General features: G+C 45.3%; 1 protein-coding gene across 1 annotated transcript in view; it reads right to left on the bottom strand.

Moving 5' to 3' along the window:
• Positions 1 to 1,118: 1,118 nt before the first annotated feature.
• The window catches only part of Agbl2 (AGBL carboxypeptidase 2), a 36,764-nt gene continuing 13,885 nt past the window's right edge, over positions 1,119 to 23,997 (bottom strand). Inside the window, exons 7-17 of the mRNA XM_052182898.1 lie at positions 22,106 to 22,213; positions 19,417 to 19,570; positions 16,369 to 17,151; positions 15,036 to 15,192; positions 14,054 to 14,180; positions 12,450 to 12,550; positions 10,649 to 10,779; positions 8,695 to 8,761; positions 7,761 to 7,883; positions 4,642 to 4,719; positions 1,119 to 1,922 (exon numbers count right to left, since the gene is read on the bottom strand). Coding sequence (XP_052038858.1) covers positions 1,749 to 1,922; positions 4,642 to 4,719; positions 7,761 to 7,883; positions 8,695 to 8,761; positions 10,649 to 10,779; positions 12,450 to 12,550; positions 14,054 to 14,180; positions 15,036 to 15,192; positions 16,369 to 17,151; positions 19,417 to 19,570; positions 22,106 to 22,213 — 2,003 coding nt within the window. The 3' untranslated portion in view covers positions 1,119 to 1,748. The remainder of the gene's footprint in view (positions 1,923 to 4,641; positions 4,720 to 7,760; positions 7,884 to 8,694; positions 8,762 to 10,648; positions 10,780 to 12,449; positions 12,551 to 14,053; positions 14,181 to 15,035; positions 15,193 to 16,368; positions 17,152 to 19,416; positions 19,571 to 22,105; positions 22,214 to 23,997) is intronic.

The following is a 23,997-nucleotide window of genomic DNA, read 5'->3' as shown; positions in this document are numbered from 1 at the left end:
GGAAAAACAGCCAGGTCTCTTAATCTCTGAGCCATTTCTCCAGCCCCCAAGGTAACTCTTTTGTTTTGTTTTGTTTTGTTTTGTTTTGTTTTGTTTTTCTGAGACAGGGTTTCTCTGTGTAGCTCTGGCTATCCTGGAATTCACTCTGTAGACCAGGCTGACCTCAAACTCAGAAATCCAACTGCCTCTGCCTCCTAAGTGCTGGGATTAAAGGTGTGCACCACCATCGCCCAGCCAAGGTAACTCTTATATAGACAACATTTAATCAGGCCTCGCTTACAGGTTCAGAGGTTCAGTCCATTATCATTAAGGTGGGAACATGGCAGTGTCCGGACAGGCATGGTACAGGAGGAGCTGAGAGTTCTACATCTTCATCTGAAAGCTGCTAGCAGAATACTGGCTTCCAGGCAGATAGATGAGGGTCTTAAAGGCCACACCCACAGTGACACACCTACTCCAACAGGGCCCCACCTTCTAACAGTGCCACTCTCTGAATCGAGCATATGTAAACCATCACATATTCATACACAAATGTGTATCCACACATACGTGGACTTATATACACACAAATGAAAGACATGCTAGGAAACTTTCACTCTAACGTGAGAAGGTAAAAGAAAAGTAAAACAAGGAGTTGGCCTCCATGAGCAGAGGTTATCCCTGTCTGCTGAGTCTCACTTGGTAACACAGCATTACACTCACAGCAGGTCTCTTATCTCGAGTGATGGAGTTACACACGGGTCACCATACCTAGCTGGAAGTAGACACCCCCTACCTTTTCACGTACAAGGTCTTACTTTGTAACCCTGGCTGGCCTAGACTTTGGGATGTAGAACAGATTGGCCTTGAACTCATGGCTTCTGCCTCCCAAGTGCTAGCATTATGGGCATGAGTCACCACACTCATCTGAGTGACTCTTCTTAAACGGGACTCTGAATTCTGACATGACAGGTGGCTGGAAGACTGCTTGGTGCTCGGGAAGGATCAGGAAAACAAATGGCAGGTGTAACTTAAGATTATGTTGTAAAACAATCACGGAGAAGGAACAGAGACAAAGACTTTTAATAAATGAGTTAAAAATTTACAAAACCTTGTTGAACACAATATAAGCAACATTAAATTCTAAGTAATACATATAATTGTTTTTTTTTTTTCTATGTAGGAATACCTTACTTTGAGCAAACCTAGTAACCACAGTGTGACTGGTCAGTCACCATTTGAAAACTTCGACACAAGACTGTTTCATATGGCACATTCCCAGAACACATTTAAAACAGCTTGATCTTTTCAAACTGATTTGCATCTAACTTTAAAGAGTACATCTGTTGGTTAAAATGAGGCACACATATATACTGTTCTGTCTTTTTATGAGTCAGGCTTCAGCTTTCAATAAAGGCTTTTCTATACATCAAAATATAACCTTATCGAAGGAAAAAAAAAAACCTACCAAATTCACAAGGTATCTAAGGATAGTGCACAGTGGAAGTCCAGAGTGCAGGTGAGTGTGTGGTGAGTGTACAACACAGTGCACCATGAATAGAGTTTCCATTTTATTCATAGATTTCCCCCCCTTATAAAATGTGTATAACCCACAACCTTTTCAGGAGAGCTGGCGACACAGCTCAATGGTAAAGCACTTGCCTAGTGTGCTCGGTGCCCTCGGTTTGGTCCCCAGCATTGCATACAAAACAAACCAACAAGACTACCCGACCCTTCGGAGGCAGCAGCTGTGTGTCCAGCAAGCACTCCTACGGGTATGTGTATATGTGCAAGGACGGGTACACCGCCATGGCGGCGTGGTCCTTCCTTGCTGCAGAGTATCTAGTCTTAGACCAGTTTGGCTTCACATCTGGAGCTGGCCCTAGGCTGGCGTTTGTGCTTCTCTTTGGAGAGCATGATGCTGTAAAGCCTGGCTTCTTACTCTGCACAAACAAGATAAAAGAGTTGAATTCACTTTCTGTTACAATTTCTGAGTTACCTTTAGGCTTGAGGTTGGTCTTACTAGATAGGAGTTAGAAACATTTGCATTTCCTCCCCAAACACCAAAATGATCAACGCTATTGCAGGGCAGTGGTGAATCAAGAATTTGATCTAATTTCTCAGCAAAGCAGAGGTCTATGGGCAACAATATGATCCAGGAAGTGGAAGGACTGTTTTCTATATGCTGTCTGCCAACGTTACACAAAGAAAGGAAGACTTAGCATGTCAAGATGGCTGCCCCACATTTCCAACTCAATATCTGGCATGCTATGGTAGGTAAACTGCATTCCTGTTAGAAAAAGACTCCACAGAAAATCCCACAAGATGGAGAACGGATAACGGTCTGCCTGGCATTCATCCTGCCCATTGGCATCAACAGGTGAGTGTGTGGTGAGCGCGCCAGGCGAGTCAGTGTGCTTCATTTGTACGTCTGGTTTTGTTATCTACAGGCTTGGAGCTGGATGAGGACTAAGAACAAGCTCACCACTTACTTTCTGCTGCAACTTTTGGTTTGACATTTTTATTTACTAAAAAATAAGATCTTTATTTTATCCGTAATAAAATATTTTTCTATAAAATAAAATAAAATAGAAATAAAATGAATGCTTTTACGGTATGTTTGTACATGCACCAGAAGGTGCCAGATTTCCCGGAATGGATGGCTGCAAGCCTTCATAATGGGTGTTGGGAACAGAACTCGGGTCTTCTGGACGAGCAGCAAATGCTCTTAACTACTGAGCCATCTCTCTACTCCAGAATATTTTTTTGTTTTTATTTATTTATTTGTTTGTTTGTTTTTAGACAGGGTCTCTCTGCATAGTCCTGGCTGTCCTGGAATTCCCTATGTGACCAGGCTGGCCTCGAATTCACAGAGAACCACCTATGTCTGCCTCCTCAGTACTGAGACTAAAGGCTTGTGCTCTATTCTTAGCTTCCACAGTTGTTATTTTTGAGACAAAGTCTTTTTGGGTAGCCTTAGATGATCTCAAGTTCGTTGCCTGGCCCCACGCTTGGGATCCTCCTGCCTCAGCCTCCAGTTTCATCTACATTTCCCTCAGCCTCCCTCCTCACTTTGTCTTATTCCACGGTGATCTACGTGACTGGTCAATCCTCCTTGTCTTTAGGAGTCTCGCCCTTACAGGTCCTCCTGAAGGCAATGAGAGAATCCACACAAGAATCAACCTGTGCAAACGACGAAGTTGGGACTGATCCTGTGTGCCCAATTTACCTCAGCAAATACAGTATTTCTCCAACTTTCTTCTATCCGGACACATGTTGAGGAATATCTTCTTGGCATACTCAGGGCTATATAAAGTCTAATCTTCTGAGACAGGGCCTCATTAGTAAAGCTGTCTTAGGTTCCCAAGTGGCTAAAATTGCAGATGTGCCCTACCACACGCAGCTAACCCAAGGCTATTTAGAAGGGAAATTCAACTGTGTGTTGCTGTCCCTAAGTCCAAGTAGGAGTGAGAGGTAGAAGGACACATATCATGAATTCTATTATTTTAGAAAAGCAAAAACTTACCACTACCATTTGAACGTGGCCTGTCTCCTCTGAACTCACTGTGATGGTGTTGGGAGGCAGGACCCTAAGAGTTCACTCAAGAATTCTAATTCTGCCGGGTAGTGGTGGCGCATGCCTTTAATCCCAGCACTTGGGAGGCAGAGGCAGGTGAATTTCTGAGTTCGAGGCCAGCCTGATCTACAGAGTGAGTTCCAGGACAAAAAAAGGAATTCTAATTCTAACAGAGCTGGGCTATTTCGTGGGACTGTATTAATTACTGAAAAAACTGTTATGTAGTGAGGCTGCTATGCCAGGGTTGGTGGCCCATGTGCTTAACCCTAGCACTTGGAAGGCAGAGGCAGGCACCAGCCTGGTCTAGATAGTGAGTTCCAGGACAGCCAGGGCTATGTAGAGAGCCACTGTTTCAAAAACAAAACAAAATACTAAACAAATACCTTTTGTTCATAAATTACCTAGCCCCAGTCATCCTGTTACAGCAGCATAGATGGTACGGCCATTTACACACTTCAGTTTTGAGTCATCATTGTCAATGCTGGCTATGAGGCATACACACCAACCGTGACATTCCACGTGCTAACATGACATAGCCAGTGTCACCGTCTCAACCGACAGACTGCCATGGAGCTACGAATGGATGGCAGCCTGAGAGAGATTTGTTGGTTCTTGATACCCAGATTTTAGCTCTGTGGGAGCCTTTCCTACCCTGTCCTATCTTGGGGGCTGGGCCCCAGAGTGGCCGGGTGGTTAGAGCCTGAGGGTACAAACTACCCTAGATGTTCACCTGGGCAGAACAAACCTGAGAGGGCAATGCTGGACAACAGCACCACTCATCCAAATCACACAATATATAAGAAAATTAATTCAGCTGGGCGTGGCAGTACACACCTATGATTTTAGCAGTTGAGGGGCAGAGGCAGGAAGATGGCCAAAAGACTAGGAGGCCAACCAGGTCTGTATAATGAGTTTCAGGCTAGCAGGGGCTATGTTGAGAATCTGTTGCAAACAAAACAAAACACACTGTAATACACACCACACACACACACACATGCACGCACACATGCACAAATAAAATAAGAAAAGAAAAAGTAACTAAAATGAACTGTTGGCATGTGTTTGCATAAATGAGGGGGAAGTACCTGAATTAGTTCTTTATTCTTAGGGCTGGTCAGTGGTGGATCCAAGGAGCTGCCTTTGTCTCTTCCACTTAACTGTGTCTAAAATAAATGAATACATCCTTGCTAAGTTCTCCTGGTGAACATTGTGGGCATACTGAATACACATTAGTCCTGTGACTTTTGTTCACGCGTGTTGACTCATGGGGACAATGCACCATAAAAGGCAAGGCAAAGCAAGCTCAAGTCAGAACTCAGAAGAAGAAAACTAGTGTTTATTCAGTGACCACTACATGCCTGGTACTTCTTAGTTCCCCACCTAGCGCTAAGCCACAGTGGACTGCAGGTGTTAGCACCTCAGTGTTTCAGAGCAGGAACCAAGTTCCTGGCTGATTGAGTAATTCCTAGAATAGAGTTCTCAGGCATGCTTAGGAACACAAGTGTTTTGAATTTCAGGGTTTATTTTCTTCTGATTTTGGAATATGTTCCTATGTATAACAAGATATCTTAGAGATGGGGTCCCAGTGTAAACATAAAACTTATTGTTTCATATGTGACCTTATACATGCAGCCTGAAGGTATTTTGTATATGTGTTGGTGTGTAGCATATGTGTATGATAGTATGTGTTGGCCAGGGTGACAGAGTGTCATTCTAAACCTGGAGGTCATCAGTTCACTAGGCTGGCTGGTTGACAAGGCCCTGGGGTCTCCCTGTCTCTGCCCCCTATACTGCTACAGTGTGTACTGTCACCCGTGGTGCCAAGGGTCCACGGTCAGGTCCTTGGACTCCCATAGCAAACCCCTTACCCACTGAACCATCTCCTCAGCCCTTGCCTGAAGATAATTTTACATAATAAAAATATTATATGTTATTTGTGTGTGTAAGTGGGCAAGTGTGTCCATAGCACATGTGTGGAGGTCAGAGAACAACTCTTGGGAGTTATTTCCCTTCTATTGTGGACTTTGTTGCAAGTTTGAGCAATAAACACCTTTATTCCCTGAGCATCTCAGTGACTTTTATATAATGTAATGGAATTTTCCAATCGTGGAGTCATGTCTCTCAAAAAGTGTCAGGTTTTAGGGGCTGGACTGGGACTGGAATTTGAACAGCCTTCAAAGCTTGTGCTCTTAGTTATATTAGACATAATAGTTCTCACTGTTGATCTGAGGCAGTTGTACTCTGTGGGGGTTTCCCTGGGATAGTGCACTTAGAACTTAATGGGCTTCCTGAATCGCTGTAACAGCAGAGTAGAATTCTATACAAGAAAGGCTTATTTTCTATCCAGTCTGCTCTGTGTGTGTGTGTATGTGTATATGTACATGTATGTGTGTATGTGTGTGTATGTGTGTATGTATGTATATGTGTGTATATGCATGTATTTGCATGTGTGTGTGCGTGTATGTATCTGTGTATGTGTGTATGTATATGTGTGTATATATGTGTTTGTGCATGTGTGTCTGTGTGTGTGTGTTGTTTACTAGGAATTAAACCTAAGACTTTGAGCATGACAGGCAAGTACCCTATAACTGAGCTAATAATCCTAACCCTTTTCTTGTGTTTTCTTTTTTAAAAAAATCTTTGGTGTGTGTGTGTGTGTGTGTGTGTGTGTGTGTGCACCATGTGTATGCAAGTGACCTTGGAGACCAGAGAGGTTTTAAATTCTCTCGAGCTAGAGTTATAGATGGTTGTGAGCCATGTGGTGTGGATGCTAGGAACAGAACTCAGGTCCTCTACAAGAACAGCAAGCACTTTCTGCTGAGCCATCTTTCCAGGACCTCTCCTTCCTCCACAGTCTAAGAAGGGTCTTTCTAAGTTACCCAGACTCGCCTTGAACTTGTGGTGCTTCTGCTTGAGTCTCTCCAGGAGCTGGTGTTACAGGCCTATGTCACTATGCCAAGTTGAGAAAACAGTTTTAAAGCAGTGCTGAGAACTGATCTCATAGCCTTACACACCCCGGGCGAATTTCCTACCACTGAGCTGTCTACTCTCTGAAATCCACTTTCCCCCCTTTTTGATACTAGGTCTCATGTAGAGTTTGCTGGTCCCCTGCTTCTAATTCCCAAGCCTGGAATTACAGGCATGTGGGAACATGTTGGAAGAATCAAGGATTTCATCTGTAAGACTCTTAAGTGCTGACAGCTGTCTGGGTGCCCCTTCTTTCTCTGCAGCATCTGAACTCTCTGAGGAAAGGACAGCATCTTGTTCACCTCTGCACGCCTCTGTGTCCGGTAAAGTACCTGCTGTGGCAGGCACAGGACAGAGTCTGTTGATATATGGTTGTGGGAATGGGTGTGGCTGTGGGAATGGGTGTGGCTGTGGGAATGCGTGTGGCTGTGGGAATGCGTGCATGTATGGATAAGCAGAGCAGCCTCTTTCTTATGTTCTTGATATAAAATCACAAATCATCAATATTTGATATAAGATATCAGTTTTTAATCCAGAGCATCTCTTTCCACCTTCATGTGACGTGATGGCCACTGTGCTCTTCACCTAGTGGGACTGTCGTGCTAATTGGAGAAATCAGAGAATCTGTGTGACAAAGAGTCAAGCAAAAACTCTACCTCTTTGAGCCTCGGCTTTGAACTTCTCCTTATTGAAGGGCTAGAATTCTCTGGACTTTTCAAAAAAGTAGGCTGTTGTTTCAGAGTAGAAGCAAATCTTGCCCTTCCCTACAAGGATTGAGTGAGAAGTTTTTCAGTTGGTCCATCCCTTAGCTACCCAGTCAAACATTCTTGACAGCTTCCTCTCTTTAGACAGGCTGTCTGGGCAGGGTGGCCGTGGTGAGTAACGTAGCTACAGACAAGGTGGAGAGATGCCCCCCTCCTGACCCTCATCTCAACCACCCGGCCACTCGAGCTGATTCCTGGCTAACACACCTCGATTCCACCTCTTTTTCTGTGGGAGCAGATTTAGTCATGCCCTGGCCCTGCTGTGCCTGAGTGGAGGGTAGGCGAGGATGAGACCGAAATCTGCTCAGACACATCCGAGGACCTGAGAAGTGCTCTGACCTCAAAATAGAGAGCACCCCTGCTTGCCACCACCCCTTCTAGTGTAAACTCTAGCCCTGGCTCCTGCTTTGTCTATGGAATACGAGCAAGTGAGCGGCAGGCAGAAGCAGATGCAGGCAGCAGGGACCGCTTACTGGGGCATTTTCTGTTAACTTTAACTCCCGCATCAAGTAATTCTTCTGGTACTGCTCATTCCGCTGTTTTCTAGTCTGAAGTCTCTTCTTTTTGGGATTCTTTAACACCATCTTCTGATTCAGCTGTTGCAGAAATTACAGAGAAACTAGTCAAAGGGGCAGTAGAATTACACTTGCCCACACACGCACACAGTCTTCGGGTATCAGTACGCACACACGCGCGCGCATGTGGTAGCCTGTCATGTGGGCCTTGTTTGTTGGTTTGGAGAATGGGCCAATAGCTCAGCCACCTTATTTCCAGAGGCTGTTCCCTGACTGCGCATGCCCGAGTCCCATGGGCAAGGATTAATGGCCAAATGTGCGTGATAAGATGGTGAGGTCAGGCTCACTCTGACCACTCACACGTGGCTACAATATTCAGCCTGGTGTTATGGTTAAGAAGCTCCAGCAATCAAACAAGGAGCATATAAAGGACACAGTGGAACAATCTGGGGTAGGGTGACAGGCTGGGGAAGTATTCTGATTTTCTTTTTGACTCACGGGAGACTGAAACCAGGAAGCCACTAATGGTAGGCAAGTGCCTTCCTCCTGAACAACACCCTGGGACTGGTGCTATATTTCCTGAAGATTCTAGGATGGTTGGAACATTTGCCCAGTTATCTAGTGTTACATGGTACATTAAAGGTTTGGAGTTTTAGTGTTTTGGGTGTGTACACGAATCAGCAGCTGCCGGAGAGATGGCTCAGCTGTTAAGAGCACTGACTGCTCTTGCAGATGTCCTGAGTTCAGTTCCCAGTCACAACCATCTCTAGTGGGACCTGATGCCCTCTTCTGGTGTCTTTGAAGAGAGTGACAGTGTACTCACATACATAAAATAAATAAATAAATCTAAAAAAAAAAAAAGAAAAAGAAAACAAGAGTCCGACCCTCTCACCTCTTCTGCTACGCTCAGGAGACGGACAGGAGGGCCATCCGAGAGGGAGCTGTCCGAACCACTTGTGCTGGCACCAAGAGGGGAAAACAGAGAAAGACAAGGAAAGAACTGGTATTAAAGGAGGCAGAGGCTCTGTGCCAAGGCATTCACAATCAGTACAGCAAAGCAAAAGCTGACCAGATGGGCAAAGGTAACCTGGCAGAGGGTGGGAGAGCGGGCATGGGATAGCCAGTGCACAGTCCTTCTTCATGTCCTTTGAGATGATACTCATTCCCAAAAGCCAGGATCTACCAGTTACTCTGGGAAAACTTGCTGAAATGTGTAAATAAATAAATGTGATAAATAGTCAGCAGGCTAAACACTATAGAAATTAGTTCAAGAACTCTTAGCCAAGACGGCTGAATTTGAGTCCAACCTGAAACTCCATCCAAATAAAGAAAAAGCAAGCTGGGCGTGGCAGTTTGGATCGCTAAATCCTGCACTCTGGAGGCAGAGACAAGTGGGCTTCTTTGAATTGGAGGCTATCCTGGTTTACATAGTGAGTTCCAGGCGAGTCAGGTGTACACCATGAGACTCTGTCTCAAAAATGCCAAGCAAAAGCCAAACACACACACACACACACACACACACACACGGAAGGAAGGGAAGGAGACAGGGGGGGAGGGAGGCAGAGAGGGGGAGAGGAAGGGAGAGAGAGAGAGAACGCAGAGAAAGATCTGAGGGTCTGGAGAGATGGTTCAGGCTGCTCTTTCAGGGGACCCGAGTTCAGTTCCCAGTGCCCAACTCTTCCCTCCATTTTGCTCCCTCCCCTCGGTGTGCAACGAGCGGCCGCGCCACATCGAAGCCAGAAGGAGGCCCTATCTCTGTCATCTAATTTCCAATATCCTGTTATCAAAGGCTTCTCCAGGCAAGAAGGAGCCCTCAAGGCTGGTGGACAACAGGCTCTGTGGTCCCTTTTGGAGATAATAGACTACTTTAGCAAATGGATATCAAGGCATTGGTATGTTCTAGAAAATGTCAATCATGTGCACACACAGAGAACAGTCACACCATCCCAAGCCTGCCTTTATGTACAGTTGTGAGAACGGACAGATAAAACCCCAGAGAGCCTTGTGGCATCTGACTTTCTTGTAGAGAAACTGGCAAACTGCTTCTTTTGTTTCTTAGCTAAATAGGTCAGTGTTTCTGCTGCGTCATCTTAGTGCAGAGTTCGGCTCTCTCTGCCCTTGGTTCTCCTGGGCACTATGTCTCAGTGAGCTGACCCACACAGGACACTTTGTTTTTCAGACTGCAAAGAGAGAGGGACTAGTGCAGTGGGCTGAGGAGTGGAAGGGGTAACGGGCTCTCAGGCTTGTCAGGTTCCAGCTGGACCCGCTCCTGCATCCTAAAATCAGACAGGTAATCCAATCCACAAAGGTACTTCCAGGGACGAGAACATTGGAGAAGACAAGGAAGAAAGTGGTTTTTATATTCCACCACAGGCTCTTGTAACTCTGAGATTCTGGGTTCTCATAGAGGTGTCTCTCCACATAGCCCTGGCTTCCCTAGGACTTACTATGTACATCAGGCTGACCTTGTACTTACAGAGATATTCCTACATCTCCCTCCAGAGTGCTGGAACTAAAGGCATGGTCTACCATACCTGGCCCAGGTCTTGGGACATGGGCCTGCTCTTAATTTGCAGGGATATGCTTGTAATCAACTAGAGGTAGACTTATCTCTGTGAGATCCAGAACAGCCAGGGTGATACAGTAAGACCTTGTCTCAAAATAGATAACTGATAGGTAGATCAATCAATAAATAGATAAAAAATAAATAACTTTTTACATAAATGTCACATAAATATAAATCCAGGCTGTCCTTAAACGCCCAATCTCCCTGCCTCTGCTTCCCAAGTACTGGGATCAAGGATGTATTACCAATCGCAGATTTTCTTTGAAATGAAGTTTGTTACCTGGATTCAATGTCAGACAAAGGAATGTCACTCCAGTTTCCTTCTAAATCCATATCTTGTCCAAAGTTATTCAACTTTTTGTGGATTTCCTGTTGTAAGAGCTCCTTAAGCTCTTGTAGACACTGAGTGTACTGCAGCAGAGGGAAAGACAGTTTTATAAGGTAGTCATGAAACAAACGGTTTGGAGTGAATGCTGAGAGGCACTTAGTTTATTGATGGTGTAAGCTTTAATTCCTTCTGGGAAGGACATGGCAACAGGTACGTTACATCGGCTATAAAAGTAAAACCATTTTAAAGCACACCGAGCACTGCCTTAGCCACTTTTCTCTGGCTCTAACTCACTTTTGCAATTGTTTCATTTCTTTTCCTAAGGTGCAAGCAAAGTGTAGTGGTTTGAAAGAAAATGGCCCACAGGCTCACAGGGAGTGGCGCTCTTCGGAGGTGTGGCCTTGTTGGAGGAAGCGTGGCATTCACTTCCTGTTGCCTTCCGACCAAGCTGTGGAACTCTCAGCTCCTCCTCCAGCACCAAGTCTACTTGCGTGCTTCCCACCATAACGATAACGGACTCAACCTGTAAACCAGCCCCAATCAAATGTTTTCCTTTGTACGAATTGCTGTGGTCCTGGTGTCTCTTCACAGCAATGAAAGCCTCACTGGGACAGAAGCGACAGTTTCAGTGGTGTTGTTCCGACTTTGGCCCACAGCATGCGGTTTGGATGTAGGCGTAGGTCAGCAGGAGAGCTCTTGCCTCACCTGAGTGAGGAGCCTTGGGCTCCATCTCCAGCAGCACAGGAGGAAAGGGACGTGCTGATTAAAGCGCCCCTTCTCTCTTTATCAAGCACTGCATCCAGGGCGGTGTGCATCCAGCCAACGCTTAAATAGGAACGGGAGAGATGGGTTGCTGTGGGTACACACCCGCTTCCACACTGAGCAAAGGAGCGAGGAAGGGACAGCCACGGGAAGGGGGCCGGCCAAAGGAAACCCCGTGCTTCGGGGCAGAGGCAAGCTTGAGCAAGCTTGCAGAGGAGGGGAAGGATAAGTGGGTGAGAAAGCTGAGGATACAGGAATGAACAGGCACCCGGTGAGGCCTAAGCTTACTGAGCTACAGAGGTGTCCACTGGTGCAGAGTGCAGGGTTAGCGGCAGCAAAGGGAGCACTGCGTGCGTGCCTGCGAGCGATTCTTCTGAACTAGACAAAGAACTTTGCCCAGAGGGGCTGGAGAGATGGCTCAGCTAAGTTAAGAGCACTGACTGCTCTTCCAGAGGTCCTGAGTTCAATTCCCAGCAACCACATGGTGGCTCACAACCATCTGTAATGAGATCTGATACCCATTTCTGGTGTGTCTGAAGACAGCTACAGTGTACTCATCTAAATAAAATATATAAATCTTTTTTTTTTTTACCCTGAGACAGGGTTTCTCTGTGTAACCCTGGCTGTCCTGGAACTCACTCTGTAGACCAGGCTGGCCTCGAACTCAGAAATCCACCTGCCTCTGCATCCCAGAGTGCTGGGATTACATTTCTTCTTCTTTTCTTGTTCTTGTTCTTATTCTTCTTCTTCTTGTTCTTGTTCTTCTTGTTCTTCTTTTTGTTCTTCTTCCTCTTCCTCTTCCTCCTCCTCCTCCTCCTCCTCTTCTTTTTTTTGGTTTGGTTTTTCGAGACAGGGTTTCTCTGTGTGGCCCTGGGAACTCACTCTGTAGATCAGGCTGGCCTCAAACTCAGAAATCCTCCTGTCTCTGCCTCCCGAGTGTAGGCATGTGCCACCACCGCCCAGCAGAACACTTCTTGAAACTCCATTTTACCTTGGTTTGGTCAGGATCACAGAAATCCAGAATTGTGTCACAGACATGATAACCTAGGGACTTCAGGTCCTCAATGGTAAAGTGAGTGTCTCTTTTACTTCCTGGAGAAAAAAATTAGCATTTCTCATTAGATTTTTTTTCATTTTAAACTGGGGGTGGAGAGATGGCTTAGCAGTTAAGAGCATTTGCTGCTCTTCCTCAGAATCCAGGTTAGGGTTCCTGCACCCACAGGTGGCTTACAACCATCCAAAACTCCAGCTCCCAGGGAGCCAGTGCTCCCTGCTGGATTCTGCATGGCGTAGGCAAAAGACTCACACATAAATATAAAAATAAAACCTTTTAAATTATGTGTAGGCATATGTTTCTGTGTACATAAGTACATGCACCCAGGGAGAGCAGAGGCACCAGCTCCTCTGGAGCTGAGTTGCAGGCAGCTGTGAGCTGCCTGACACCGTGCTAGGATTGATTTAGGTCCTCTGAAGAAGTGGTGAGCATTCTTGGCCATCATTTTATCCCATAATCTTTTATTTTTAAAATATTCATATTTACGAATATGAACTTTTTTCTTCATGCATGTTTGCACCATGAATATTTGGTGACTGTGGAGGGCAGAAGAGGGTGTCAGATCCCATGGAACTGGAGTTACTGATGGTTGTAGGCACGTGAGTGGGTGCTGGGAATCAACCCAGATCTCCAACTGCTCTTAACAGGTAAGCCATCTTCCCAACTTTCTAAATCTTACTGGGTAATTGCAAATCTAATTTGTGAATAGCTTTTTAGAAAAATATCACTCCTCAAAGGGCTGGAGAGATGACTCAGCATTAACAGTGCTTCTAGAGGACCCAGGTTTGGTGCTAGTACCCACACTGGGTCACACACAACTGCCTGTAACTCCAGCTCCAGGGGATCCAACACCCATTTCTCCCTGCCCACAACTGTGTGCACATATTCACATATACACACTCACATCACACACTGATATCACACACACATCACCACACACACACACATATATCACCACACACACACACTCTCACATTACACACACACATATCACCACACACATATCATACATTACCACACACATACTTGTATCACATACACACACACACTCACATACACTATAGAAACAGATATATACAATACACATAAATAAAAATAAAAGTCAATAAAATACCACCTCTTATTCTAGAATAGTGTATTTCTGAAGAGGATAGCTCTCCTAGCTTCAGTTGACTCAGAAGAATCTTTGACAATGAAACAGTTCACTATTATGATTATCAAGTTCTTTTAGGATTATTCTGGTCTTATTTTATGGTGGGTACTGCCTAGTAAAGCAATATTTGTAGTCTGGTGTTATTATCATCACTTAGAAGGAATATGAGCCTCACGGAAGTTGGACAACTGACCCAGGGTTACGGAACTGATAAATGCAGCTGGAAGTCCCAACCCAGTCTTCTTGACCCCGGGTCCTGAGCAAACTGCAGTGTGCGGCTCGGTGAAGCACTGTATCCCACAGTCGTGTTTGCGGTGCCACAGCCAGTGAGGAAATCCTTCTCCGGCCTTCCGGCGCCCGGCCTTCCCTTGCTGGACTCCCCTCTTACCCAGGGTAGACCCGCCAAAGGTAGACTCCATGGTGTAGCTGTTGATGATGCCCATCCGCCACATCACGACTCTTCCCGTTCCTTCTTTGCATTTTTGGACCTTAAAGTTACAGCTGTCGAAAGAGAACTAAAGAGAGACCCGAATTCGCTGTTAATTATACAAACTAGCAAGTATGAGATGTCTAAGAGTCATTAATACAAAAACAAGAATGGCTCTTTGGGAGATTTTTTATGTGTTACTTCCTAAAGCACATTCCAGCAAAACACTGATTTTGAGCAATAAAAAAGGTGGTAGCAGCCACAGGCTCTGCGGTTGCCTCCGCTGGGGTGGGGGTGGGGGTGGGGTAACAGGCCTCACAGCGCTGTGGACTATGCTCTTCCAAGGCAAAGAGACAGGGAACTCTGCTGTCCAGCCCCTATTGCCTCCCATCCCAGAGCATCTCTCCAAATGAAGATTCCTAGGGATGTGGGAGCACGGGCACACTTTGCCCTCAGGCACCAGCGGCTCTTCCAAGTCTTTTCTTGACATATAGCCCCCAAATTGATGTAATCCTCCTGCCTCCATCATTTGAATACTGTGACTCAAATATATGCATGTGTTCCACATGGGCTCGATAATTTATTTTCTGTCATGAAATAGGAACTTTCAGATCTAGGTTTTCCTCCAAATATGATTTTTTTCCTTTGACTTTTGAGACAGGGTTTTTCTGTGTAATGATCCTAGCTGTCCTGGAACTCACTCTGTAGATCAGGCTGGTCTCGAACTCACAGAGATCTCCCTTCCCAGTGCTGTGATTAAAGGCAGTATGACTGCCTGGCCTCTAAATATGATTTTTGATTTATGTTTCTTACCCCCAGAGTCTCTGACTAGAACTCTGTCTCTGTGGTATTTATCTTTTCACTGGGAATCTGATGTCTTCTGTTGCCTTTAACGCCCAGTTCGTACAAGCTTGTCATCATCCACAGTCTGTAACGCGCTTACCTTGTCTGGTGCATTCTTGCTCAACATTAAAGGAAAGACCCGCTCATGAAGCCAGTGCTTGCGGCTGTTGCTGTGACAGCCATACACGAAGATGTTGTTCTTGCGGCTGTGTCCATGGAAATCACAATACAAGAGAACCTCTCTTTCTTCCAGAAGTCTATGGAAGAACAAACGAAAGGTTGCAGTGGACATCCAAACTCATGGGAGATTACGTCACTTGCTTTTATCTATGGTCTCAGAATCAATCAATAGTAAAATCGATCCTCACGTGTTGACCAAACGTGTCCACCCAACCCTTCTCATATCTTGCCTGCTATGTGTTCAATTCCAGTGGAATGGAAGCTCTCTTTTCAACCTGCTTTCACACAGGCTTGAAAAGCGCAGATTGATTTGTTACTTTCTCTTTATTAGGAACAACATATGGTAATATTGGGGTACTCAGTTTCTGAGTCAGAGAGCCTGTGTTCAAACGCCTACTCTGTTGCTTACTAACTCTGAGGCCTTGATCAAGTTATTTAACAGCGTTGGAACTCAATTTCCATGGCCTACAACAGTAGCTGTGGACCATATGTAATCTCCTAGTGGGGTTTATGAGAGCGTGAACAGGCCAAGGTGTAAAGCACTGATACTTACACAGCTAGCTTGGTCATGATTACAGTTTCATAGGAACAGCAACACTGACCTGACCTTTCCCATCCAATTGTTTGACTTGAAAATAAAACAACTGAGCCCAGCTTGGGGGTGGGGGTGGGGGTGAAACAGGCCTTTACTCCCAGTGGAGGATGGCAAATCTCTGTAGTATGAGGCCAGTCTGGTCTACACAGTGAATCCCACACAGACCTTCCATCGGAAACAAACATGAAGTAAGTGGCTCAGAGAGATGGCTCAGTCAGTAAAGTGTTCATTATACTAGCATGAGGACCCGTGTAAAAGCTCAACATGGAGAGGATGGGCAGGGGATCCCAGGGGCTTGATAGGCAGCCAGCCCGGCCAAAACAGGAAGTGCTAGGTTCAGTGAGAGTTTCTGTCTCAAAAACTAAGATGAAAATGAGAATACAGCTCAGTGATAGAGTGCTTGCCTATCTACCGTGTGGTGAGCCTTAAATTCAATTCCAGGGGGTGGGGCCAGTGAAATAGCTGACATGCTGACGTGTGCTCGGTTTTCTTTTAGGATCCAATGTGATTTAAAGGTCTGAAAATCAACCCATGACTGCAAGGACTGCCAAAGCCATACCAGACTCCTAAAACAAGAGACAAGCTCCTTCTCATAAGGTGTGAGGATCTGGCACCAACGCCCACAGCATTCATAGAACTATCAGCAAAGAGGTCTCACCTTTTGATCATGTTCTTGGTGTACCAAATGCAGGGGAAGGAATCCTTAAGAACAGTTTTATAATGCCTGTTCAAGTCCCTGCCAGCCAATGAACACCGATAATTGCCCACGATCACGCCGTCTGGATTTAACATGGGGATCACCTTGAAGACAAAGATATCCCTGAGGAGCTGGGCATCTGGAGAGTTGCTGAGGATGAAGTCCAAAAAGCCGCTCATGATCCAGGAGCTGTTGCTCTCTCCAGGGTGGACTCGGGCGCTCAGCACCACCGCTTTCTTGGCAGCTGCCTCCTGAGGGGTCCTGGATGGGTTGGTGATGGTCAGCAGGTAGACAGTGTTCCCTGCTAAGCTCCTGCATAAGGCTCGGAGCTTGCAGAACTGAGACTGGATGGGGTTGTTTGCCACTGACAAGAGATAGCACTGCAAGTCAGTGTAAGTGTATGGGTAAAAGTGTGCAAAGAAGCAAGTGTCCTGGTCGTGGGGAAACTGGATGGTCCAGGTGAGACAGTATAAAGGCTGCTGCCCGTCGTCCATGTTGTTCTTATAGTACTTGATCTCATGGCCCTCTCTCCTCCAGCCGATGTTGTAGATGGTGGCATCCAGCTGAGAGTACATGAGAGGCTTCATCCCTACTGCGTACAGGCTCTTGGGTTTCAACAAGTTGACGATGGTGAAGCGATAGGTAACATCTTTTCTGGTGTTCTGAACCCTGAAGTAAAACCACTGAGTGTGTTTGTCAGTGTAGAGGTCAGTTCGCAAGGTGAGTTCATACTCATAGATACCTCTGTAACAGAAGAGAAAGAGAAAATAAGACCCTTTCCACACCCTCATCACCTCCCTCATATGGGAAAGCATTGTTCTCTCCTCGTAGAAACAGATGGACCACAACTGCCTGCTACAGCAAACATGTTTTTTTTTTTTTTTTTTTGCTCTAGTTTACCCCACTTCTCCAAGTCACATAATAAACTAGTGAAACTTCCAAGGGGAAAGTTTATTTGGGACAGAGGAGGAAGAGTCCCAGCTCTCACAGGGAGCTGGGTGTGTTGGGACATACCTATAACCCCAGCACTTGGGAGGCTGAGGTAGGAGGCTCGGAATTTCCAGGTCAGCCTGAACTATACAGTGAGTTTGAGGCTAGCCTGAGGCACCTAGGGTTTTTGACATTAGGGAAACCGTGTTTCAAAAAGCCAAACAAACGCGTTTACTGCTGCATGGGATGCTTGGAGGTTCTGCCAATGTTTTGGTAGGTTTGGAAGGTCATTAGCGGTCACTGCTGTCTGTTTTTCTGAAACACACTGAGCAGTGCCCTCCCTTGGCTGTGCTATCTTACAGACAAGGTCACATTTTGAAAACCTTTAAACCTTGGTGTTATTTTCATCTCTGATCACCAATTTGAATATGAGAAGACATCTCTGGAATATAGTCACTCTGTTAGAAGGGAACAAGATAATGGGCCTGGCAAGATGGTTCAGTGGGTAGGGCTGCTTGCCACCATGCCTGATGGCATGAGTTTAATCCCCAGAACCCACACAGAGGAGAGAAACCAGGAACTCATGTGGAAGAAGAGAACTGAGTCCTGCAAGCTATCCTCTGACCTACCCAAAACCACACACACACACACACACACTTGTGTAACGTGACACATGTGTGTCCTTTCCTCTCCAAAAGAGATTTTTTTTTTAAGGAAGAAACTAGGCATAGTGGTGAATAGCTATAATCCTAGCATTTGGAGCCTACAGCAGGAGGACTATAAAGTTAAGGCCAATCTCAGAGGCATAATAAACCCTGCCTTCCCTTCTCCCCCCCCCCCCAAAACAAAACAAAACAAAAACCCATAGAGATGGAAAATAAATTTACAAAAGGAAATGTATATGGTAAGAAAAAAGTTATTCACTTATGTGCATAATTAAGAAAGTGCATACTGGGGCTGGAGAGATGGCTCAGTGGTTAAGAGCACTGACCAGTCTTCCAGAGGTTCTGAGTTCAATTCCCAGCAACCACATGGTGGCTCACAAGCATCTGCAATGGGGTCTGATGCCCTCTTCGGGTGTGTCAGAAGAGAGCTATGGTGACTACATGAAATAAATAAACGAATCTAAAAGAAAAAGGAAAAGAAAGGAAGGAAGTACACCCTGAAATAAGAAATGGACAGGGCATGGATACAGCTTAGCGGTAGGGCATGTGCTTAGGACGTCAGGCACCAGGCTCAATTTAAATTTGGGGTTTTTTTTGTTTTTGTTTTTTGTTTTTATCCCACACACAGCCTGTTTTTTTTTTTTTTTGGTTTTTGGGTTTTGGGTTTTTTTGCGGGGGGGGGGGGGGTTGCGGGGGGGGGGGGGTGAGGATTTGGATTTTTTTTTTTCTGAGATAGGGTTTCTCTGTATAGCCTTGACTGTCCTGGAACTCACTCTGTAGACCAGGCTGGCCTCGAACTCAGAAATTTGCCTGCCTCTGCCTCCCAGAGTGCTGGGATTACAGGCGTGCGCCATCACCGCCCAGAGAAATTTTTCTTTAGATTTATTTATGTGTATGAATGTCTTGCCTGAATGTATGTATATGCACCACGTGCATACCTAGTGAAGATCAGAGGAAGAGGGTGGGATCCCCTGGGAATGGAGCTATGGATGTTTGTAAGATATCATGTAGGTGCTGGTATCTGAACCCAACTTTTCTATAACTGCTGAGCCATTGCTCCAGGCCCTGGATTCAACTGTTTTTTGTTTGTTTTGGGACAGTCTCTTTACATATTCCTAGCTGTCCTATAATTCCCTCTATACACCAGGTCTAGGGATTGAAGTCAGGCCGTAGACTTGACAGGCAAGTGACTTTACACACTGAGTTATTTTGCTGGCCCACGGATACAACTTTTAAGTGAGCTCATTTTCCTTTTCTAAGCAGAAGAAATGACTTAATGTTTTATTCTGGGGGTAAATTAGTCATAATTATTCAATTCTTTGTCAGCCCCTTAATAAGTTGTCTCCCACCTTATCCCATTAGAACCGTTCCTAGAGACACCTCCCAGCCCTCGGCTACCCCCTTCCTTACTCACACTCTGACGGCCTTCTGCAGATTCCCACTCTCAAACCTTGATTCAAACAACAGAGTATTATCTTCCGGCCCTTGCAGAGTAACAGCAAGTTCCTTGATGATTCCTCGTTTGCCTCCTATTCTGGAACTGGTGAAATAGGTGCCCTCTGTAGGCACTACAGAGGAGAGAGATACCATTAGGCTATGCTCCACTCAGAATGTATCCACTCAGCAAGTCTTTACTGAGCCCTACCAACCCTGTAAATATCCAACAGATTATTGTCCTTACTGGGACCTGTGTCTTTATAGATGGTAGGTGTTTTTGCAAATAGTAATGGGCATTGAGTCCAGGCCTCACCCTACCAGGCCAGTGTTGGAGATCAACATCTTTCCAAACCGAGGCTCTTCATTTTCAACAGCACACCGCTCTGAAGACTTTAAGTGATTTAGAGTACTTCCTTTTGCGTCAGATCCTTGGCACAGCAGAGACTTCTCATTTCCTAATTTAGTTTCTAAATCCTGATTTTAAAGGATGATTAAAACTGATATCCTAGCCCAGCTTCCTGGAACTCTGGAGGAGGCTGAAGTCGGAGGACTGCAGCAGGTTCCAGGCCACACAGCAAGATTGTGTATACATACATACATACATACATACATATATATAGTTATATATACAGTTATATACAGTTATATATATAGTTATACATATATACATACACACACACACACACACACACATATATATATATATATATATACACGAACGCTATATATATATGATATATATATATCATATATATGAACGCTAAAACCAAACTACCCCCGGACATCCTAAACATCTGGCACTGGATGAAATCACAAACAGTGGTGATTTGGCTGCTTTCTAAGGAAACTCAAAACATCCTATTCTACAAAGTCGGACCTATCACTTTTTATAAACTATAATGGAAAATAAAGTATATTGTGTATAATGTTTTGACATATCCTTAAAGAATAAAGTGGAAATAGAGGTTTGAGGAAAATTGCCATGGGTGAATTTGCCTAGCAGACAATCACAATGGCAGTAGTTAGGGGAAACAAAGGTTGTAGTGAGCATTGTGTCCTCAAAACAGCCTTGGGGTCTGCTCCTGTATGGGATGGAGTCTGGCTTCCAGTGCCCACAGGAGGAGGCTCTAGGGCTTGTGACTCTGGGTCCAGGAGGCCCAACAACCTCTTCTGATCCTTTAGAACATACACAGTATATATATGTGTGAATGTGTGTCCATTCATACACATATATACACATATATACACATACTTACACACAAGTAGACATAATTAAAGACAAAATCTTTCTAAAAAAATCCTTGGCTAGGCATGGTGGCACACTCCTTTAGTCCCAGTGGAGGTAGGGAAATCTCTGAGTTCCAGGCCAGCCTGGTCTACAGAGTGTTCCAGGACAGTCAGGGCTATACAAGAGAAGCCCTGTCTCAAAAAAAAAAAGGTCCAAATATTATCCCATTACCTTTTTTAAAAGCATAAAACAAAGCTACAACAAGAACTGGATGAAGACGCCCGCCCCACACAGGTCAGTGATGACCTGAGTTGTGGGCCCCACAATCACATGGCGAAAGTGGGGTACCAGTTACAACTTGTTTTTTAACCTCCACACATGCGTGTGTGATTCTTTTTTTGCGTCCTGATTCTTTTTTTTTTTTTTGGTTTTTTCGAGACAGGGATTTTCTGTGTAGTCCTGGCTGTCCTGGAACTCACTCTGTAGACCAGGCTGGCCTCGAACTCAGAGATCCGCCTGCCTCTGCCTCCCAGAGTGCTGGGATTACAGGCGTGCGCCACCACCGCCCGGCTTCCTCCTTCCTGATTCTTAGAATAATAAATTGTTTTAAAAAGTTGTCATGTCTTTGTGGACAAGTCAGTGTGGATATTACATCATCTTTTAAAAAAAATTCTTTTGAGACAGTCTGTTTCTATATGTGTATAGCTCTTGCTAGCCTAGAAGTTGCTATATGGACCAGGCTTGGCCTCCACTCACAGATATCCTCCTGCCTTTCCCTCTGTCTCTGCTGGCTTCAAAGGTGTGCGCTACACCAGGCCCAACCTCTCTCCCTCTCAATCTCTCTCTCTCTCTGAGCCAAGGTCGCATGTGTATAGGCTGGCTTGGAGCTCCCCATGTAGCCCAGGATAGCCCAGTATATCTAGAGCCTGTGATCCCCCTACCTCTGTCTCCTTGGTGCTATCTGCTCTCTGGTGCTGTGCCCTGAACTCAGAGCTTTGGGAATGCTAAGCAAGCACTTCACCGTCTTAGCTCTATAAAGTGGAAATAGAGGTTTGAGGAAAATTGCCATGGGTGAATTTGCCTAGCAGACAATCACAATGGCAGTAGTTAGGGGAAACAAAGGTTGTAGTGAGCAAATCTTGGTAGTACAAAAGAAAAGATATAAAGACATTTAGGGCTGGCAAGATGGTTCAGTGGGGGAAGGAGCCTGCTGCACAAGCCTGCAGACTGTTTATCGTCCCCTTGGAACCCACATAAAGGTGAGAAAACTGACTTGAGCTGTCCTCTGACCTCCAAACTTGCACCGTGGCAGGTCTGCCCATCAACACATAGACACAGGAATCCATTTTTAAAAATTAAAATCAGGTTTATTATACACACTAAATTTACTGTGACTTTGCCACAGTTGGTCGCTCACTGTCCCGCGCAATGACAGTACCTGAGTCCAGCTGGAACACGACAGTGCCCTGCTCTTCTCCCACGATCTCTGGCACCTTTTCGTTTCCAGTAGGTTGGTAGAAATATTCTGGTTGAAGTGGAACCCACTCTGCAAGAAGATATTTTCAAAAGTACAGAGTAAGAAATGATATACAGGCACAATAAAAAAATAACATAAAATTCTAGTTCCTCAAATGATGACTGTTGCTCGATCCAGCCTACTTCTCATTCCCAGTTTCCAGTCTGCTTAGGAATTCAGTGCTATGCTTCTATCCATGATGACTATGGGCAGACACTGTGCAGGCAGCACGTCAAACGGCAGTGTGTGTTTGGTATGCACAGGGTTTGTTTGACCCCAGCCCTTGATACATCTACAGTAAAATCATAAATGTTTGAAAGTGTGTGTGTGTGTGTGTATGTGTGTGTGTGTGTGTGTGTGTGTGTGTGTGTGCAGGAGCTCTAAGGATAGCTTTCATGAGTTTGTTCTCATCTGCATGTTTAAGGCGGTGTCGCTTTGTTCCTTCCCTTGGACTATGGACTCAAAGCTAACTGGACCTCAAACTTTCAGACAATTCTGCCTCCATCTCCGGCAGGGCGGCAATTGCAGGTGGATGCTGTCCACAGAGCTCTTTTCGTTGATTCTGGAGTTCACACTCAGCCTGTCAGGCTTGTATGTTAGCCACTCCTGCCCCAATCATAAATTTTAGATAGAACATTTAAAATATGCCAGAAAGGTTCATATAAGTGGTTGCAATTCGACTCTGGGTTTCCATGAAGTAAAGGAAATGTGGTCAGATCTAGGCTATTTAATTTTTTGTATTTTAGTTTGTGTGTGTTTGAGTGTGAGTGTGTGCATGTGTGTGTGCATGTTGAGTGTGAGTGTGTGCATATGTGTGAGTGTGTGTGCATGTGTGTGTGCATGTGTGTGTGAATGTGTGCATGTGTGTGTATGAGTGTGTTCATGTGTGTGTGTGTTCATGTGTGTGAGTGTGTGCATGTGTGAGAGTGTGTGCATGTATGTGAGTGTGTGCATGTGTGAGTGTGTGCATGTGTGAGTGTGTGCATGTGTGAGAGTATGTGCATGTGTGAGTGAGTGTGAATGTGTGCATGTGTGTGAGTGTATATATGAGTGTGTGCATGTGTGTGCATGTGTGAGTATGAGTGTGTGCATGTGTGTGTGAGTGTGTACATGTGTGTGAGTGTGTGCATGTGTGTAAGTGTGTGTATGACTGTGTGCATGTGTGTATGTGAATATGTGTGTGAGAGTGTGTGCATGTGTGAGTGTGAGTGTGTGCATGTGTGTGAGTGTGTGTATGAGTTTGTGCATGTGTGAGTGTGTGCAGGTGTGAGTGTGTGCATGTGTGAGCATGTGCAAGTGTGTGCAGGCCTGTGGAGGGCAGAAGATATCCAGGAGCTGGGGTCAGAGGAAGCTGTGAGCCACTGATGTGGGAGCTTGGATCTGAGCTTGGATCCTCTGGAAGAGAAGTAAGACCTTTATGTTGGATTTTTTTTTTTTGTTTTGTTTTTTGTTTTTGTTTTTGTTTTTGCGAGATAGGGTTTCTCTGTATAGCCCTGGCTGTCCTGGAACTCACTCTGTAGACCAGGCTGGTCTCGAACTCAGAAATCCGCCTGCCTCTGCCTCCCAGAGTGCTGGGATTACAGGCGTGCGCCACCACTGCCCGGCTTATGTTGGATAGTTTTACGTCAACTTGACACACATTAAAATCATTTAAGAAGAACCTTGATTGAGAAAGTGCCTCTAAAAGAGTGGGCCGTGGGAAAGCCCATAGCCTGTTGGTGTTTGGTGGGGAAAGGCACAGGCCATTATGGGTGGGGTCACCCCTGGGCTGGTGGTCTGGGGTCTGTTAGAAAGCAGGCTGAGCAAGCCCTGTG

This window comes from Apodemus sylvaticus, chromosome 5, assembly GCF_947179515.1.
Source record: "Apodemus sylvaticus chromosome 5, mApoSyl1.1, whole genome shotgun sequence".
NCBI classification, from domain to species: Eukaryota; Metazoa; Chordata; class Mammalia; order Rodentia; family Muridae; genus Apodemus; species Apodemus sylvaticus.
The sequence above is the reverse complement of the archived record's forward strand: the minus strand, read 5'-3'. Positions and strand labels throughout refer to the sequence as shown.